Below are 15588 nucleotides of genomic sequence, written 5' to 3'. Positions count from 1 at the left end.
CGTGCAATGAGTCAATCAAATTAGGTACTAGTACTATTAAAAAGCCATTGGTATCGTTATGTCTGTCCTCCTTGTAAACAATATCATGTATTCATTCTTTTTCCCCTTTGAAGCAACTTGCCTCATCCCCATCTTAGCCAAGGCTATGATGAAAAGCCCTGGATGACATGGTCCCCACGCCTTTTTGTTCGCAGGGCTCTGTCGCCGCCATATACATCTCTTATCCGCAAAGCCTTTCATATTCGGGAGTATAGCCCGCGAGTCTTCTGCTTTCCCGCCTCGGGCGACATAGCCCTTGTTCCCGCCTGCTACGACGGGTGTCGCCTTTGTTCCCTCGTGCGCTGATTGTAGATCTAGCCCCTCGAGACACATCGAACATATCCCCCCCTGGTCTTTGAGGTTGCGGGAGCAATGTCCGTTTTGACGCTGGCGTCATACCCCCAGACTCGCGCCTATCGGCATAGAGCGGTCCCGGCCCTTCGCTGCCCGAAAAATAAGAACCGCTGGTGACGCTTGTGTCTTTGCCCTCTGGGTCCGGAGCTGCAGAAAAGGTGTCCTGTCTATCTGTCTGGCGCATATCAGCTTCAGCGTAGTCACCGGCTTTGCCTTCTCACCTTTGCATCACCTCGACTTTCATGCGGGACGTTTCACGACATCTCGGATGGGATTCTCCAGGTTAACGGTGAGCTCCTTGGTACTGACGTTTTCGGATATGGTACCACTATGAGAATCTGTGCATTTGACTAGTCGCCCCGGGCGACGAGGTAACTACCACTGATATTGCAATGCTCGGGCCCCTTGTCAGACAACGAGGTAGCATCACGGCCAGAGTCGGCGGCTGATAATGCATTCCAAGCTCCAGGATTTGATGCACTATCGGCAAGCTGTGGCCTACCCATCATCGCTCATACTCTTTCTTTTCTCACCTGGTTTGCTTCCCTCTCTCTCTCGCTCTGTTTTGCGTAAATATTCTTGGCGCTGCTTGCTCTTAAACGGGCCCCTTTCGGCGTCAATTGCCTCTTGCTGCTTATCACAGGCCCTTCCGGAATGTACAGGGTCACAAGCTGCGTATCGTCCGTAATCACCGCTTTTTACTTCAGCAGTCCATGGCCCACCTCGGGGTTTGTTGCTTTCGCCAACCCCAAAGTCAGCATCCAAGGATTGGCGGCTAGCACGACTCCCGCTGTCGTTTGTCATGGCTGGAAGCTGAATTTTCGAAGCCAAATACGTTTGGTGTGTAATTGGGATCATTGGAGACGAAAAATTTTGGAAAAAAAAAATCAACAGAGGCAACACACTTCTCTGGACGACTTGCTCGTGATTTGGTAGAACAGAACAGAACAGATGGACAGGGCAGAAGCAATGGTGGAAGTTATAAAATATTATTATTCCAGCATGTCCCATACCACCTAAGCCGGAGGATTTGAAGCTCGAATGAGGGAAGCTTGGCTTCTGGCTGATTATCAACGTCTGGCTGATTATCAACGGTTACCCCGCTGGGTATATATATCTCTCTGACAGCCATACCAGAGGGAGCGGAAGGGGTTGGTGGCTTATCATAACCTCGTGGTGGGGGATCTCCCAACCAGCCGTTTGCTTTGCTTGCGGCTGCTGTTATCAGCGTCTCCAAGGGTAAGGAAAGATCCGCCGCCATAAACTTGTATGCGAACCCTGCATTTCTTGAGGTTGGTGGGGCTGGGTGGCATGCATCAAGCAAACGCACAGAAGGGCAATGATGGCACTTTTCAATGTCATATGCTAGGGAGGGTGGGAATGGCGGCAGACATGTTATAAAGTGGTAGGTTATTGCAGCGATTGAACATTGACGGCAAAGGCCGGGGATGTGGTAGATCAGAAGCATTGGGTCGTTGAGGAGGAATCGCGGCTGGATGGAGCCGGTTTCCTTTTAACAATGAGAACAGCAACGGCCAGCACCGTTACAGGGGCCAAATAGGATTCTGTTGTGTTTTCCCCGTTTGAAAGGGATTTTCGATTTTTTATTCTTTATTCCCCCTCGATTCCCTGCATCGGTAGCCATAAAGACGATTTGGTTTAGGGGTTTTAATTCATGCAACTTTTAACGGTTTTTCCATCGACGACGACCTGATAAATCTCCAGCAAAAAAATGAAAATAAAATATGTCATATCAAACAAAATTCCCGGATTACATGCAGCTAACTGCCTAGTAATAAGAATGAAATTAGAAAAGCCCCAAGGACATACCGAGAGCATACTAAGAAAACGCGCCGGCGACCCCCCGGAGTCAACGGGGAGGGCACACAGATCAATCATGAAATATCGAGAAATGGCCATCGTTTAAGAGCCACATTGAAGTCCTCACGGGTTCGCAGCGGTTTTCAATTTCATAAAAAATCGAATAATCCAATCAATGGAAGCAATATTCCAAAAGTCAAAATATAAATCAAAGGTTAATATCCCATTCGTTCTCACCCATCCATACTATAACATCCCTCCCCCCTCCCCTCCCCCCTTCGCCACAATCAATCACCAGTATGAATCTTTCAAGCTAAAAGATCTTCATTTTCTGCCTCTTAACCCTCGCGCCCACGCCTCCCAGGACCAGAACAGAGGCCACCAACACCGCCCAGAGCTGAATATGCAGCGTGCTCTTATTATAATCCGTCTGCGTTGCGGCCGCGACAGTCGCCAACTCCAGCACGAACACCACATATCCGCTGACGCGGTGATACTTGTAGATCTTCTTGCCATTGTCTACGCTGCCGAAGATGATGACGGGGAAGAAATACTGCGCGACGCCTACTGCGGCCTGCAGGAAGATCAATATGTAGGTGACGAGGCCCATGATGCCGTGCACGGAGTGGAAGCGGTATTCTGGGTGGGGGGCTTTGTTTATCTCGATGATGACAAGGGCGGATATGAAGCAGAGGTTGGCGAGGGCGAGAAGCCCGAAGTGGGTCAGGGTGCCGCTGCGCTTCTGGGAAGGGGTGTGGGTTGGCTGGAGGATGAGGATGGCTTGGGTGGTTAGGAGGATGGCCGCAGAGTTGAGGAGCTGGAGTTTTGTTATTTTTCAGAGGCTGTATACATACATACATACATATACCTATATTTGTACATTGTATGCTAGTCTGTAGAGGCTAAGAAATGGAGGTAAGTGTCGTGCTTTTGCTTACCGGATGCGGGGAGAAGAAGATGAGCTCGTGGGAGAAGATGCCATTCCAGACGAGGGCAGCGAGCTGGATATTGTATTTCCTAGTCAGGGTTTGTTGTGATATAATATGTTGTATCATCTGGACATGGACTAAGAATACTCACGATCCAAATCCCCGCCTGGGCAATTGTTGCAGTGCCTGCATGGCTTATCAACATATGCTGTAGATATGGGTATATGGGATGATGCTACAGTAGCAAATATGCTTCGCAGCATCGCTTACCCGTGAACAGATTTGTCACCAGCGACTGGTCCTCCTTCTGACTGACATCTCCTGGCCTACCCAGGAGAGGTTCGTACTCATCGGCCCCGTTGACAGCTGCGGGAGGCTGCTCAGGAATCCCCGTGGCGGAGGCCATGATACTGTGTAGCACACGATATGATAATTATGACGCAGAAAACAGCAAAAATTAACACGAGTCGTAGCTGCACGAGATGCGTATGAAGACCTTCAGATGCGCTTCCCGATGATAAATGCTGCTGCTGCTGCTTGTTTCGTTGTTCTGTTCACGTCGATGTGAATGTGGCGGGTCTCGAGGGGAGATGGAACTCGCTCAATATTGAGTCGATTGTCAGCGATTGATCTTCAAGCGAAAGTCAGCCCGGGGCAATTGGCCAGCCCACGATTGGCCGAGACACGGGCGAGCAACCTTTGCCTGGTCAAGCTCCAGCGAAGCGTCATGCATGGACAAGCATCATCATGGTCTGCCTCAGTTAACTTGGAAGAGAGTCCGCTATGACATCAGCCGGAGCTAATCAAACGCCATCCACGCAGTGAGCCAAGAAGGACCACCAAGCAGGATGCAGGAGCATTTGCGTAGTGTTCAACTATTTGTCGTCTGCTGTCGTCTGCTGCCATCTCCGACTGGGCATCGGCCCCCGCGACCGAGAGGACTCTGGGCTGCTGAACTCGCTGGACTCGGCTGCTTCGGTAAACCGGGAATCGTTGCCCCTATTCGGCAATGTATCTATCTAAAACGATATCTCTGCTGACCACAAGCCATGGCCTCAGCCCACTTCGCCAGACTTCGCCAGCAATTCGGCGGCGACCTCGGCGGTACAATCGAAAGTGCTCGGGCCTATACAAAGAAACATGCAGTGCTCCGTCCAATGCTGCATGGTGTGGGCCAGGTGGAAGTGTATAAGGAGACCAGATTCCCCGCCTCATTTATCTTAGCTAATAGTTATTTACTATACAGTTAACTAACTAGTTAACTACCTCCTCATGCCCTCAATCTAGTATTTAATCCGTCCAAGGTTCCAGGTCAACAACAACAATTAAAGAAGTAAACATAAAAATGGATATCCCGACCAGCAACAACCCCTCCAATACCGACGGAAAGATTACCCCTCTCCCCACCGCTGCTGATATCGACGCCGTCTTCTCCTCCACAACCACAAACCTCGCCTCCTCCTCCCTGAACGCCACCGTCCTCGCCTGTTCCGACGAGTTCTTCGCCGCAGCCTCAAACCTCCTCACTCCCACCCCGCCTATCCACCGCCCCGGCGTCTTCGTCCACACCGGAGCCTGGTACGACGGCTGGGAGACACGCCGCCACAATCAGCAAGAGTACGACTGGGTCGTCATAAAGCTGGGTGTCGGCAGTGGCATCGTCGTCGGCGTGGAAATCGACACGGCATACTTCGTCGGCAACTACGGCGAGGGCGTCGTGGTCGAGGGTGCTTACGTTGACCAGGAGAATGCGCTGGCGTCCGACGTCGTGAAGTCTACTTTCAACGGCTGGACCACCATCCTGCCCCGACAGCCCTGCGGGCCCTCGCGCCGCCAGGGCTGGCTGCTCCCCCGCCCCTCCGACCCAATCACCCATGTGCGCCTCAGAATGTACCCCGACGGGGGCTTCTCGCGGCTGCGATTGTACGGCCATGCCGTGCCGCCTCCGCCTCCGCCTCCGCTGGCTCCAAAGACAGCAGCCGCGGCGACGGAGGTGGAGGAACTTTCCTCGGCGCTGATGGGGGGCCTTGTCGTTTCCGCGAGTAACCAGCACTTCACGCCCGCGTCAAACATCCTGCTCCCCGGCCGCGGGCAGCATATGGGCGATGGGTGGGAGACCGCCCGTTCGCGAACGCCGGGCCATGTGGACAGGGCGGTTGTAAGGCTTGGGCTGGCAGGGTCGGTGGAGAGGGTTGTGGTTGATACGAAGGATTTTCGAGGGAACTTCCCCAGGGCGGTGAGGGTGTCTGGGTTTCTGAAGAAGGATGTTAAGGACGGACGGGATCCGAAGGCGGATGATGAAGGGTGGGTGGAGGTTGTACGGGGTGATCAGCCGTGTAAGGCGGATTTGGAACATGTGTTTGAAGGGGAATTGCTGGGTAATGAGGTTGGAGGGAAGGTATTTAGCCACGTTATGTTGACCATGGTGCCGGATGGTGGGGTCAAGAGGTTCAGGGTGTTTGGGAGGAGGGCAACGTGAGGAGGTCCTTCTCTTGTTGATTCAGCCCTTCTATTTACATGAGGGGGGAAATGTTGATCATTGCATTATTGTCACATATTTTTCAACCTGACAATGGGATTCTGAGCAGTTTTCTTGGTTTAGCATAAAAGCGATTACACATCCCGTGCAACGATCGATGCACATCATACTAGGCACTATTCAAGAAGGAAACTTAGAGAGAGAATATAATCCTTTGGTGGTAATTATGTGGTAATGATACACGCGCCATAGACAGCAGCCAAAGGGGAAAGGGGAAAGGGGAAGTGAGGTGTAAAACGGGGAAGACGGGGGCCACGGCAGAAGCCAGGCTGGTTCGAGATATATATACATACATGAAGTGATGAAAACGGAAAGGCTGGAAAAAGGAAAAAAAAAAAAAAAAACAAAGAAAAAAAAAGGGACATAAAGAGCCTGCCAGTATTCTGGTATAATTCCTTCATTCCCCTTCTATTCCATATGCCGTAGTACCCCTCCTACCATGCAGAGAATTTTTACCATATCGTTATCATCGGGCGTCGCTTCTCGTAAAGAAAATGTGAAAATAGTGAAAATAATTAAGCAGAAAAATGAAGAAGAAGAGAAGAAGAAACCCAGGGGCCCAAACACAAACTACGGAGACAATAATAAAAAAAAAGCTAGAATATAATTTCATCCATCCATCCATTCATACGCATTCATACGTGTAGAAGGTAAGTAAGTAGAGAAAATCGAGAAAGACAGGAATTCTAAAATTTCCCTGAACATATGAGTTCTGTGAGACAAAGGAAAAGCACAGGGTTGTAGTAAGACGGCCGGAGGATGTGTATGCCATGTCTAGCATAGAGAGTGCACATAGCTGGATGCTTGAAGTAAAAAGAAATGCATACAGGCAATCCTATTTCGACGACTCCGCAGGCGCTGAGCCCTCCCCATGTCCATTCGTATTTATACGAGTGTCTGAGGTATCAACAGCGGTGGCAGCGGCAGCAGCAGCAGCACCAGCAGCACCAGCAGGAGATGTCGTCTGTTCGGGACTGAAACAGGGACCCGCCGTTGGGCTGTCGGGCGGTTTCGAGTCAGCGTTAGGCATGAACGCATACATATCCCCTGGCTTCCCCTGAATGGAGGTCATGGATTTGAGTTCATGCCCGTTGTTTGTTTGCGGTTCCTCTTCAACGGGGGACGGGGCGGCAGCAACCGCATGCGAGGATGCTCGGCGCCACCGATAACCCCGTCTCGGGAGCTCAGACTCCAGTGAAGGAGCTAGATACCGATCAAGCATCGTTCTGAGCACATCTGACCTGACGGGCTTAGCGAGGTAATTGTTCATACCGGCGTCTATGCACTTTTCGCGATCGCCTTCAATAGCGCTGGCGGTCATGGCGATGACGAGGACATCGTTGACGTTAGGATCCGAATCCTCGCGAATCTTGCGCGTGGCATTGTACCCATCTAAAACTGGCATTTGAACATCCATGAGGACAAGGTGGAATGGGTTTCCTTCTCCAGATGCACGCCTAAGAGCCTCCACAGCTTGCTGACCATCACTGAACGCCTCGCACTCCAGCCCCAAATTCTTCACGAAAGTCACTGCAATTTTTTGATTGATCGGGTTATCTTCGGCAATGCAGACACGGATTCTGTTTCGGGAAACAGATTTGAGATCTCTGATTGCCTGTCTCATGGGGACCTGCTTCTTTTCTTGAGTGCTATCTTGAGACCATGGTGTTTTCACCACAGCATTCTTCGGGGCTTTGCTGAGTACTAGCGTAAAGGTAACAGTCGTGCCTACCCCTTCCTCAGATTGGAGCCAAATCTTTCCGCCAAGCACATCCTCTATTATCGCTTTGCAGATGCTCAACCCAAGCCCACTCCCTCCGTATGATCTCGCTGTCGAGCTGTCAGCCTGGGAGAATGGCCTGAAAAGGCGAACCAATTGTTCTCCAGATATTCCAATACCAGTATCGGCAACTTTGCACGTTATACGAATACGGCCATCGTCTTCATCGGCTGCCTTGGCTTTGACCGTGACGGAACCTTTGGGAGTGAACTTGTAGCTGTTGCTTAGCAGGTTCATAAATATCTGGTGGAGGCGAACGGGGTCTCCCAAAACCAATAAATTCGGATCAACACCATCAAGGTCCTCGATAGTCTGAAGCCCGCGGTCACGGTGGGTATAGCGAAGAGCACGAACAACTTCCGCAATGGTTTCTCTGAGGTTGAGGGGAACCGTCGATACTTTCATCTTGCCTGCTTCGAGTTTGGAGAAGTCGAGAATGTCGTTAATTAACGTTAAGAGAGTATCCGCGCACACACGAATTGATTCAACGTAACCATCCTGCTCCCGGTCCAAGTTAGTCTTCTTAAGTAATTCAGACAATCCGATAACCCCATTCATTGGTGTACGTAAATCGTGAGAAACATTCGCCAGAAATATTGACTTAGCCTTGGCGGCATCTTCTTTGAGCTTAACGTTATGTTTAGCCTCCGCTTCTGCGACTTTGGACTTTCGTTCCGCTTCCCTGGCGAGAGACAAGGCACGTTTCTGAGCCTCGACCATAGCGGCATTAGCAGCACTAGAAGTAAACGTCAGCAAGTTGGCAAAAATCGTAAGCAGCGCGGCATATGTTTGTGGTGCGAGAAAAGCTTACCTAACTTTACTCGCGTTCCGATAGAGGAAAGCGTTTGCTAATGATATTCCAACTTGATTACACACAAGACGGAGCACAACTAGATTACGTTGAGTAAACGAATTGGGCTTGCCCTCAACGTGAATGACTCCAAGAAGATTGTTGGCTTGAATAATAGGCAGGGCTATAACGGATTTTCCCTGCGGGTTTCGGGAGGCGTAGGCTTCGCTGACATTGGAGAAACGTTCATCATCCAGGACATTATGGACGAGTACTGGTTCCCTCGTACGCAGTGTATAATGTGTGATTTGTTGTGCCATTTTATCTTCCACTTCAGAGAAAGCGAGGCCATCGGCGAAAGCTACATCTCCATTCTCGTGATCGCTAGCCGCAGCAACCAACCAACCATATGGCTCAAATTCTGTGACCACAAGTGCTAATTCGGACCCGCTACACGACTCGAGTATTATGCCAACCATTTTGGTGAGTAGCTTGTCTATGTGTAATTCGGAGGACATGACCTGACTAAATTCAAGAATGCTGGACAAGTCGATAATATCTGAAAATAAAAATTAAAAAAAGATGTGGTTAGAAGTCTCATTACTACGAGTAGGGGTGGTGTGTTACGAGGTTCATACCTAGACCAAGCCCAGATATATCCAAAGACCGTTTATCAGCGTGTTCTTCATTTTCCTCTAGCCACTCTCGTTTACGTTCATCTTCAAGGTGGGGATGAATGGAGTTTGACGCTGGTTCTGTATTTCTCGTCGGAACATTCAGTATCGAATCAACAGTTTGACAACCAACATCATTCGATCTCGATGCTGAAGATCCAACTCTTAGAAGCCACTCATGTTTTTCTGAAAGGTGCTTAGCTTTTCCTGTTGCACTGATACGGTTCCAAGAGGCGATTGCTTCCTGCAGCAAATACTGAGCAGCCCGTTTAACGCCACGTCGAACAAAAAAGTCGACTTGAAGCTCGAGAGCAAGGGCTTCCTCCAGAGGCCATTTGTGCCACTGGGCATGATCGAGTGCCGCCTCAAAGGCAACGAGAGAACTCTGAAATTTGCCGGATGCCTCACATATTAGACCTTCAAGCAATAATGCCCATGTACCGTAATTCGCGTCGCATGCTCGGGCCTTAAAGTCGATTTCTTTCTTGTACTCCCTGACCTGGTTGATGGTCTCCTCGAGGCCAGGTCTGGATGGATCATCAAGATGGAGGTTAAGCATAGCTAAAGAAAGATAGAAATATGTCTGAGTGGCAGCGCGCAGCGACCAGAGGCCAGCCACCGTTTTCATCATATCAGTGCCAATCTCCACTACCTTCTCGTAATAACCGTAGAAATAGAGTGGCACCAAACTCATTGCACGATACAAATCAAGAGTGTGGGAGTTCAGGCCATGAATAGCAATATACTTCTCGCTGTTGTGGCGGTCGTCAGATAGAATATGATCCGCAGAGTTGATGCAAGTAGTCCCTTGGAGCGCACGTGCAACTTGCCTAAAAATCGGGATCTCAGTAACATATTTTATTTTACTTGGAGATGAAAGACAGTTGAAGTTGGGGTTAGAGGAATCTTACCGGACAGAGACGATATAAACTCCGCCACGTGGGTCGTTTTCCCAATCAGCGATTTCCTCGGGTGCATAATTACACAGTGCTTCCAACTCGCCAAGGTCGTGGCCTAGACAAAATCGCGTGAATACCATTGCAGACACGTTGACCAGTATCAAATATCGTTCACCCAGCAAAAAGGCTGCTTCCATGGCACTCTCGAGGTGTGGTAATGTCGTTGACATCGGCATCCTCATATGATTAACAAAATAATTATGGGTGGTAACAGCCCGCGCAGGAACCCAGGGTTCGTTGAAGCGATTTAAGAGACTAACTGCGGCATCGCTAAGCTTGACACCAAGTTCGAGATCCTTGTATCGGCTCATTGCAATCATGGACATGTAAGTGCAGAGAAAGGTGATCTGCGAGAAGGCTCCACGAAATAAATAAGTATTCATCATTTCAATCCCCAGCTGGAGAAACGTCAAGGGTTGGCCCCAGATACACACAGCCAAAGCTTCAGCCATTAGTGACCCAAGGGTGATCAATGATTTGTCCTGACTGAGGGGTACAGAAAAAACGACGTCGAGGTCAGCAGCTTTAAGGTACGCGCTTAGCTTCTCGTACGCCTCATCACAGCTTTCCCAGGAGGTTGACCGGTTGATTTTTGCGCCCAAATCTTCCATACCGGTGAACAAAGCCTCCAGGGAAGCAGAAAAATCGCCATTGTGGGCGAGTATCCTGCTTTTTAGTGTCCATGCCCTGGCCTTGCATACAGCCGTATGTGCGCGCTTAAACACAATGTCAAGGATGTCCATGGCTTCTTCTGACTTTCCACTAGATATAAGCATCTCAGCTGTTTGAATATGGAGCTCTCGTGTTTCTTCATAGTAAACGTCTTCCGCATTGCTATCCCATGGGTCATCCTGCAGCAGGTACAGGCAAGCTTGAAAATAGCTTAACGCAGTAGCCTTTGCTCCAGACTGGAAAGCAGTCCGAGCTGCGTGGTATAGAGCATCTCTGTATTTGATCCGTTCGTGAACTCGCTGCTTGATCAATCTTGCTGCGCACTGAATATGTTGAGCCCTCGAATATAGTGAAGTGCTATCTGTTGGTCCGTATTTCATGAGGGTTTGTGCGGCAATGAAGTGCATTTTCTCTTGATTATGACACTCTCTCATACTTGATACAGCTTGGGCGTAGCGATCGTGGGCGAATCTAATTTTTGTTTTTCGAATAATTAGCTAAATCAGGCCTTTTCGATCCAGATGGCAAGCAAATTTATATTACATAGGTGGAAAAAAAAATTGAGAAGAAAAGGACCAGGAATTTGGGAAGCTTACCTAAATTCATCATCAGTTTCCCCTGGAAGTATAATATACATTTGGAGCAAGTGCTGAAGTCCTGAAACCATTCCCGATTTCGTCTGTGTCAAAGGTGTCCGTCGCGGACATGTAATGTCCTCCGCATCTTCCCCACCCATAGCGAACAGGAATTCCCCTGAGAGCAACCTCTGAACTAAAGTGAAGGAAAATGGGCTACCTAACAATGCAGCCCACAAAAGAATCGACCGGGATTCCACGGGAAGCTCTTGGAAACGTTTGGCAATGAAATCTGTACCGAGACCTTCGCCATAAGAGGGGGACACAAATTCTGTAAATATCCTGTCCAAGTCAAACTGCCAAGCAGAATCTCTCCAGGAATACCATATACAGTTTTTCCGATAGCAGGTTTCGAGGATCATTCGCATGTAAAACGGGATGCCTTGGCTTTTTCCTTGGACCACTGCGGAAAGAGGAAGCAGTTTTTTGCTAGCAGGCTGGTGCATCGTGGCAGCAACATATTCGTGAACCTCCGCTTCACTTAATGGATTTAATTCGATCCTGGTAACATTGGCCGTCTCCGTCTGGAAAAGTGCCTTTAATTCAGGACAAGTTATTTCTTCTGGTCGGCTCGTGATCATAAGGACGCATCGAATTTTAGTTCTGATGATCTCAAGAAGAGTATGAACACTTTCCACGTCAGCATATTGGATATCATCCAAACACACACATATCAGTTTATGGAACGACATAATCCTCAATATTTCAATCAGAGTATCTGCAAATCGGAGAATAGCGTTGGACGATGGCCCGTGACAAAAATCCTTTAAAGTCTGACCAGCGCTTAAGCTAATAAATCCGTCATCTTGAAGATGAAATGACTCCTCTGTCTCTTCTTTAAGTACTTGAAGTGGGGTAGCATTAGACTTCAAGAAGTTCATGGACTCGCTATTCACACCCACAGGGTATATCAAATTTTCTGGTAGGCCGAGGACTTGGTGGAGGGATAACCATATTGGCTGCAGGGTGACACGTATTGAGCTGTGGTAATCGGTTGAAACGTCACGTTCGGAGAAAATCTGACGAAGAAGACTAGCGAGGATTTTAAAAAATGGTTCGAATGGAACCCTCCGTGAGCGATCCAGGCGAGCAACAGCGATATAGCCATGTTTGCGGATTTCTGGTTGTAGTCGGTTCAGAAGATCTGACTTTCCAAGACCAGCAACACCAGATATGCTTATCACTTCACAGCGGCCACTTTGCCGATACTTTGCCTGTACCTTTCGCCGGCCTAGAGGTGCAAGAGAATCGAATTGGTTGTGGTTACCAACAAAGGAAGTCAAGTGACTTTCGCGATCATTGATGTCCCCAGAATTTCTTGAACCGGTGGGACTTTTAACTCGACTGGAGAGAAGAAGTGTCTTTTGACTTGAAGAAGAATCGGCACTACAGGCTGAGTCCTGCGTTGATGTATGTGCAAGAGCGAAAGGACTAGACGTAGATTGGGTTCTAATAGCGGCAATACCATATGATCCAGAGTCGCTGGAACCATCCCCGGCCTCGACGCCATCCACACGACTATCGGAAACAGATGAGCCTGAGCTAAGGGCATAAAGAGAGTGAATTGACTTGGCCGCCGCTTGGGCCACAGCAGCCTGATGGCGTTTTTGGACTTTGTCAATAATTTGAAGAATTTTTTCATGCTCTTCTTTCCGCCCAAACATAGCTGCTGGTAGCGTAAAAAAAGATGAAACATCTCGTTGGGCTATGACGAAATTGTTTAATCCTTCTTGGTCGCCATCACCTAGCAGCCTTGATATTTGCTGGAGATCCCACTTCACAGAAGATATCGTGTGGTACCTATCATTGATTTGCTTGTGGGTCATTTTTTGGATAACAGCGGCGGCTGCGTCCGGTACATCCATCCTTTTGCGGGAAACCTTGGGTAATGTTTTTCCAAGCACATTTTGTACAACTTCGACTGGATCACTAGCATCGAATGCAGGTTGTCCGGCAAGCATCGACCAAAATAACACACCAAGAGCGTATATATCAGTTCGGCTATCAGGCTCCGTTGGCAATCTCCCTGTTTGTTCAGGCGCGATGAACTGAAGCTTATTTTTCACGCCCAACTCGCGTGACAGGATTGACCAGCCTTCACTCAACGCATTATCGAACGATCTGGCACCATTACCTATGTTTGAGAGTTTCACTGCACGGGTCTCGGCATTGAAATGGAAGGCATCTGGTCTGATTTCACCATGTATGCATTTTAAGCCATAATGCAGCAATTCTAAACATTCGCAGGCACCGATGGCAAAATCCAAGAAGGTTGCGATGGGAACCTGGGTGCCCGGAGACGTACTCTCTGCTAATACATTTCCCCTATATGTCTGGAAAAATATAGGACCGAAGCCTACATACTCTTTCAATTGATTGGGGCCTTGGGACTCGTAAAGGGCAACCAAGAAGGGGCCGCGATCCCCTGGCTGGGGAGCAAGGCGAATAATATCAATGGGGCGAACAGTGTGTTTGCATTCAGGATCCGATATCTGAATAATCGATTTCAGCGTATGGAACTCGCGCTCCAGTCTTATAACATGGCTTGAGACACGAGCCACTACCTGTACCCATGAGGCGTCGGGCTCATTGCGAGAGGAGACATCGCTATTTGATTCGCTGAGGCTACTTCTCCAGTTATGTCGAGAGTGAAGTCTGTTTTCGATGCGAGGAGAGGTGTGTGCGGATGCTGATGAGGACTCTTTCGATCGAGAGGAGGAAGGAGTAAGGATGGGCACATCTGTATCTGAAGCCAGCCTGACACCGGAGACATGCCAATGATCGTAGGAGGAGCGGAAGGGTCGGAGATTCTGGTCCCATATGTAACCGGGTAGTTGCGACAAGCGTTCAAACAGACGCTCTGGAGGAAGCGGCAAGTCCTCCCCAAGTATAAGGCTGTCATCCATCATGGGGAGTGGAGGAAGCGCGGGGGAGGAGGGATCGACGTCAAGGGGTGCAGAAAAGTATGCGACAAGACCAGACTCAACGCATTGTTTGGTACTGCGGTGGGGGAACTTTGAGAACAGCAGCAGGCCTCAAAAACCACCGAATAGACGAGGAGTCATTCATTAGACGGACCCAAACCCGACGCCATATGACAGCGTAGATGGGAATCGGAGCAGATGTCACTGGCAGAAACGTCCTTTGAGGGAGAACGTTGCTTGTGGTTTGGCGATCGGCTGGGTCGAGAAGGCCTCCAGAGGGCTTGGCATACCTGTTTCGGGTCTAGTCTCCAGCCCGCTCCCTGTCTTGAGGCTCCACTGCAACACGCCACCAATCGGAGCCGGAAATGGATTGAACACAAACATACGCCGTAGTACAGAGTACGGAGGACATCGCATAGTTATCCAATTTTAATATTTGAATATCCTTACCACCCGCACACCTGCGCCAGACTGCCAGCCTAATATAGATGCCCTTGCTAGATTTGTGTTGTGAGCGATCTATCAAGGGTTGTGATCTGCTTTGTATTTATTGATGCACCCTTTGCTTGCAGCAGCGTGCGTTGTTTGCGACGAAGAGACATCAGCCAGAGATTCCCTTGCTAAGCTTATCCTCTTGACCCCCCCTACTTCTTATATCTATAGTATCTGTTTTAACTGTTGAATAAAATATTTCACAGTGGCAAGCTAAGTCAGCTCCCGTGGCTGATAAAAGCAATCCTGTGAACCCAGGTCTTCCAGAGCGGAAAGCGGCTAATCCCTAATCCCTGATATACCCCCGATATGCAAAATAAAAGATTAACGGGACATAGTAATAAGCAACTTTCCCGCGGCTACAAGTTATCAAACCGGAAGCCCAATTTTAAAATATCATAAATAGTGCATTTAGCCATCCTAAGAAGATGTTATATGGCTAAAGGTATGACATCGGAGACCTAGGGAAGCGATATCACTTCCATTCGAAACATTTCCCCCTATCCTTCGGACATATCCTGTACCAGTCTGAGTTCCCTTTGAATCATCCCCTCATAGGAGGGAGGTGACATCAAATTGCCAGAGCCAGCCTTTGCAGAAGGAATAAAATATCACGCAGTACGATCTCTGCACACGAGCCACACTACCGGGAACATATTTGCTAATTTGCACTCTACATAATCATGATACTATCGCTTGTCAAAATCATAGTATTTAAATAAAACCCCCTGGATCTTTGTACTCGCTCGCTGGCTGCTACGACTGTGTGAGGAACCCTTTATTTATCCACACACGAACTGGAAGATCCAACCGCATCTCTCCCCCCCCCCCCCCCCTAAAAAAAAAAAAAAAGGAAAGAAAAAAAAAGGATATAAAAAGAAAAGGAAAGAAAAAAAAAAAAAAAATGAAAAAAAAACGGGAACCCCGGCCCCCAAGGGAAGGGGATTTGGCCCTAAAAACGTCCCTATTAAAACCCAATT

At 48.8% G+C, this 15588-nt stretch overlaps 4 protein-coding genes across 4 annotated transcripts; 1 reads left to right on the top strand and 3 right to left on the bottom strand.

Moving 5' to 3' along the window:
* Window positions 1-220: 220 nt before the first annotated feature.
* HCBG_03931 (uncharacterized protein) lies at window positions 221-1654 on the bottom strand (the record flags this gene model as incomplete). Its single annotated transcript, XM_045430980.1, has 4 exons — window positions 221-560; window positions 615-669; window positions 927-1129; window positions 1407-1654. The coding sequence occupies 4 exons, from the start codon at window positions 1652-1654 to the stop codon at window positions 221-223; spliced, it is 846 nt and encodes a 281-aa protein (XP_045289123.1).
* Window positions 1655-2527: 873 nt separating this feature from the next.
* On the bottom strand, window positions 2528-3549 carry HCBG_03930 (uncharacterized protein; the record flags this gene model as incomplete). Its single annotated transcript, XM_045430979.1, has 4 exons — window positions 2528-3031; window positions 3153-3215; window positions 3295-3329; window positions 3414-3549. The coding sequence occupies 4 exons, from the start codon at window positions 3547-3549 to the stop codon at window positions 2528-2530; spliced, it is 738 nt and encodes a 245-aa protein (XP_045289122.1).
* Window positions 3550-4488: 939 nt separating this feature from the next.
* Window positions 4489-5773, top strand: HCBG_03929 (allantoicase; the record flags this gene model as incomplete). The annotated part of the gene is made up of 1 exon (XM_045430978.1): window positions 4489-5773. The coding sequence occupies one exon, from the start codon at window positions 4489-4491 to the stop codon at window positions 5620-5622; it is 1134 nt and encodes a 377-aa protein (XP_045289121.1).
* Window positions 5774-6517: 744 nt separating this feature from the next.
* HCBG_03928 (histidine kinase) lies at window positions 6518-14098 on the bottom strand (the record flags this gene model as incomplete). The annotated part of the gene is made up of 6 exons (XM_045430977.1): window positions 6518-8198; window positions 8274-8811; window positions 8891-9678; window positions 9838-11028; window positions 11154-13382; window positions 13557-14098. 6 exons carry the CDS (start codon window positions 14096-14098, stop codon window positions 6518-6520), a joined length of 6969 nt encoding a protein of 2322 aa, XP_045289120.1.
* Window positions 14099-15588: the final 1490 nt, after the last annotated feature.

The sequence above is a fragment of the Histoplasma capsulatum genome (genome assembly GCF_000150115.1).
Source record: "Histoplasma capsulatum G186AR genomic scaffold supercont2.4, whole genome shotgun sequence".
Taxonomy (NCBI): domain Eukaryota; kingdom Fungi; phylum Ascomycota; class Eurotiomycetes; order Onygenales; family Ajellomycetaceae; genus Histoplasma; species Histoplasma capsulatum.
The sequence above is the reverse complement of the archived record's forward strand: the minus strand, read 5'-3'. Positions and strand labels throughout refer to the sequence as shown.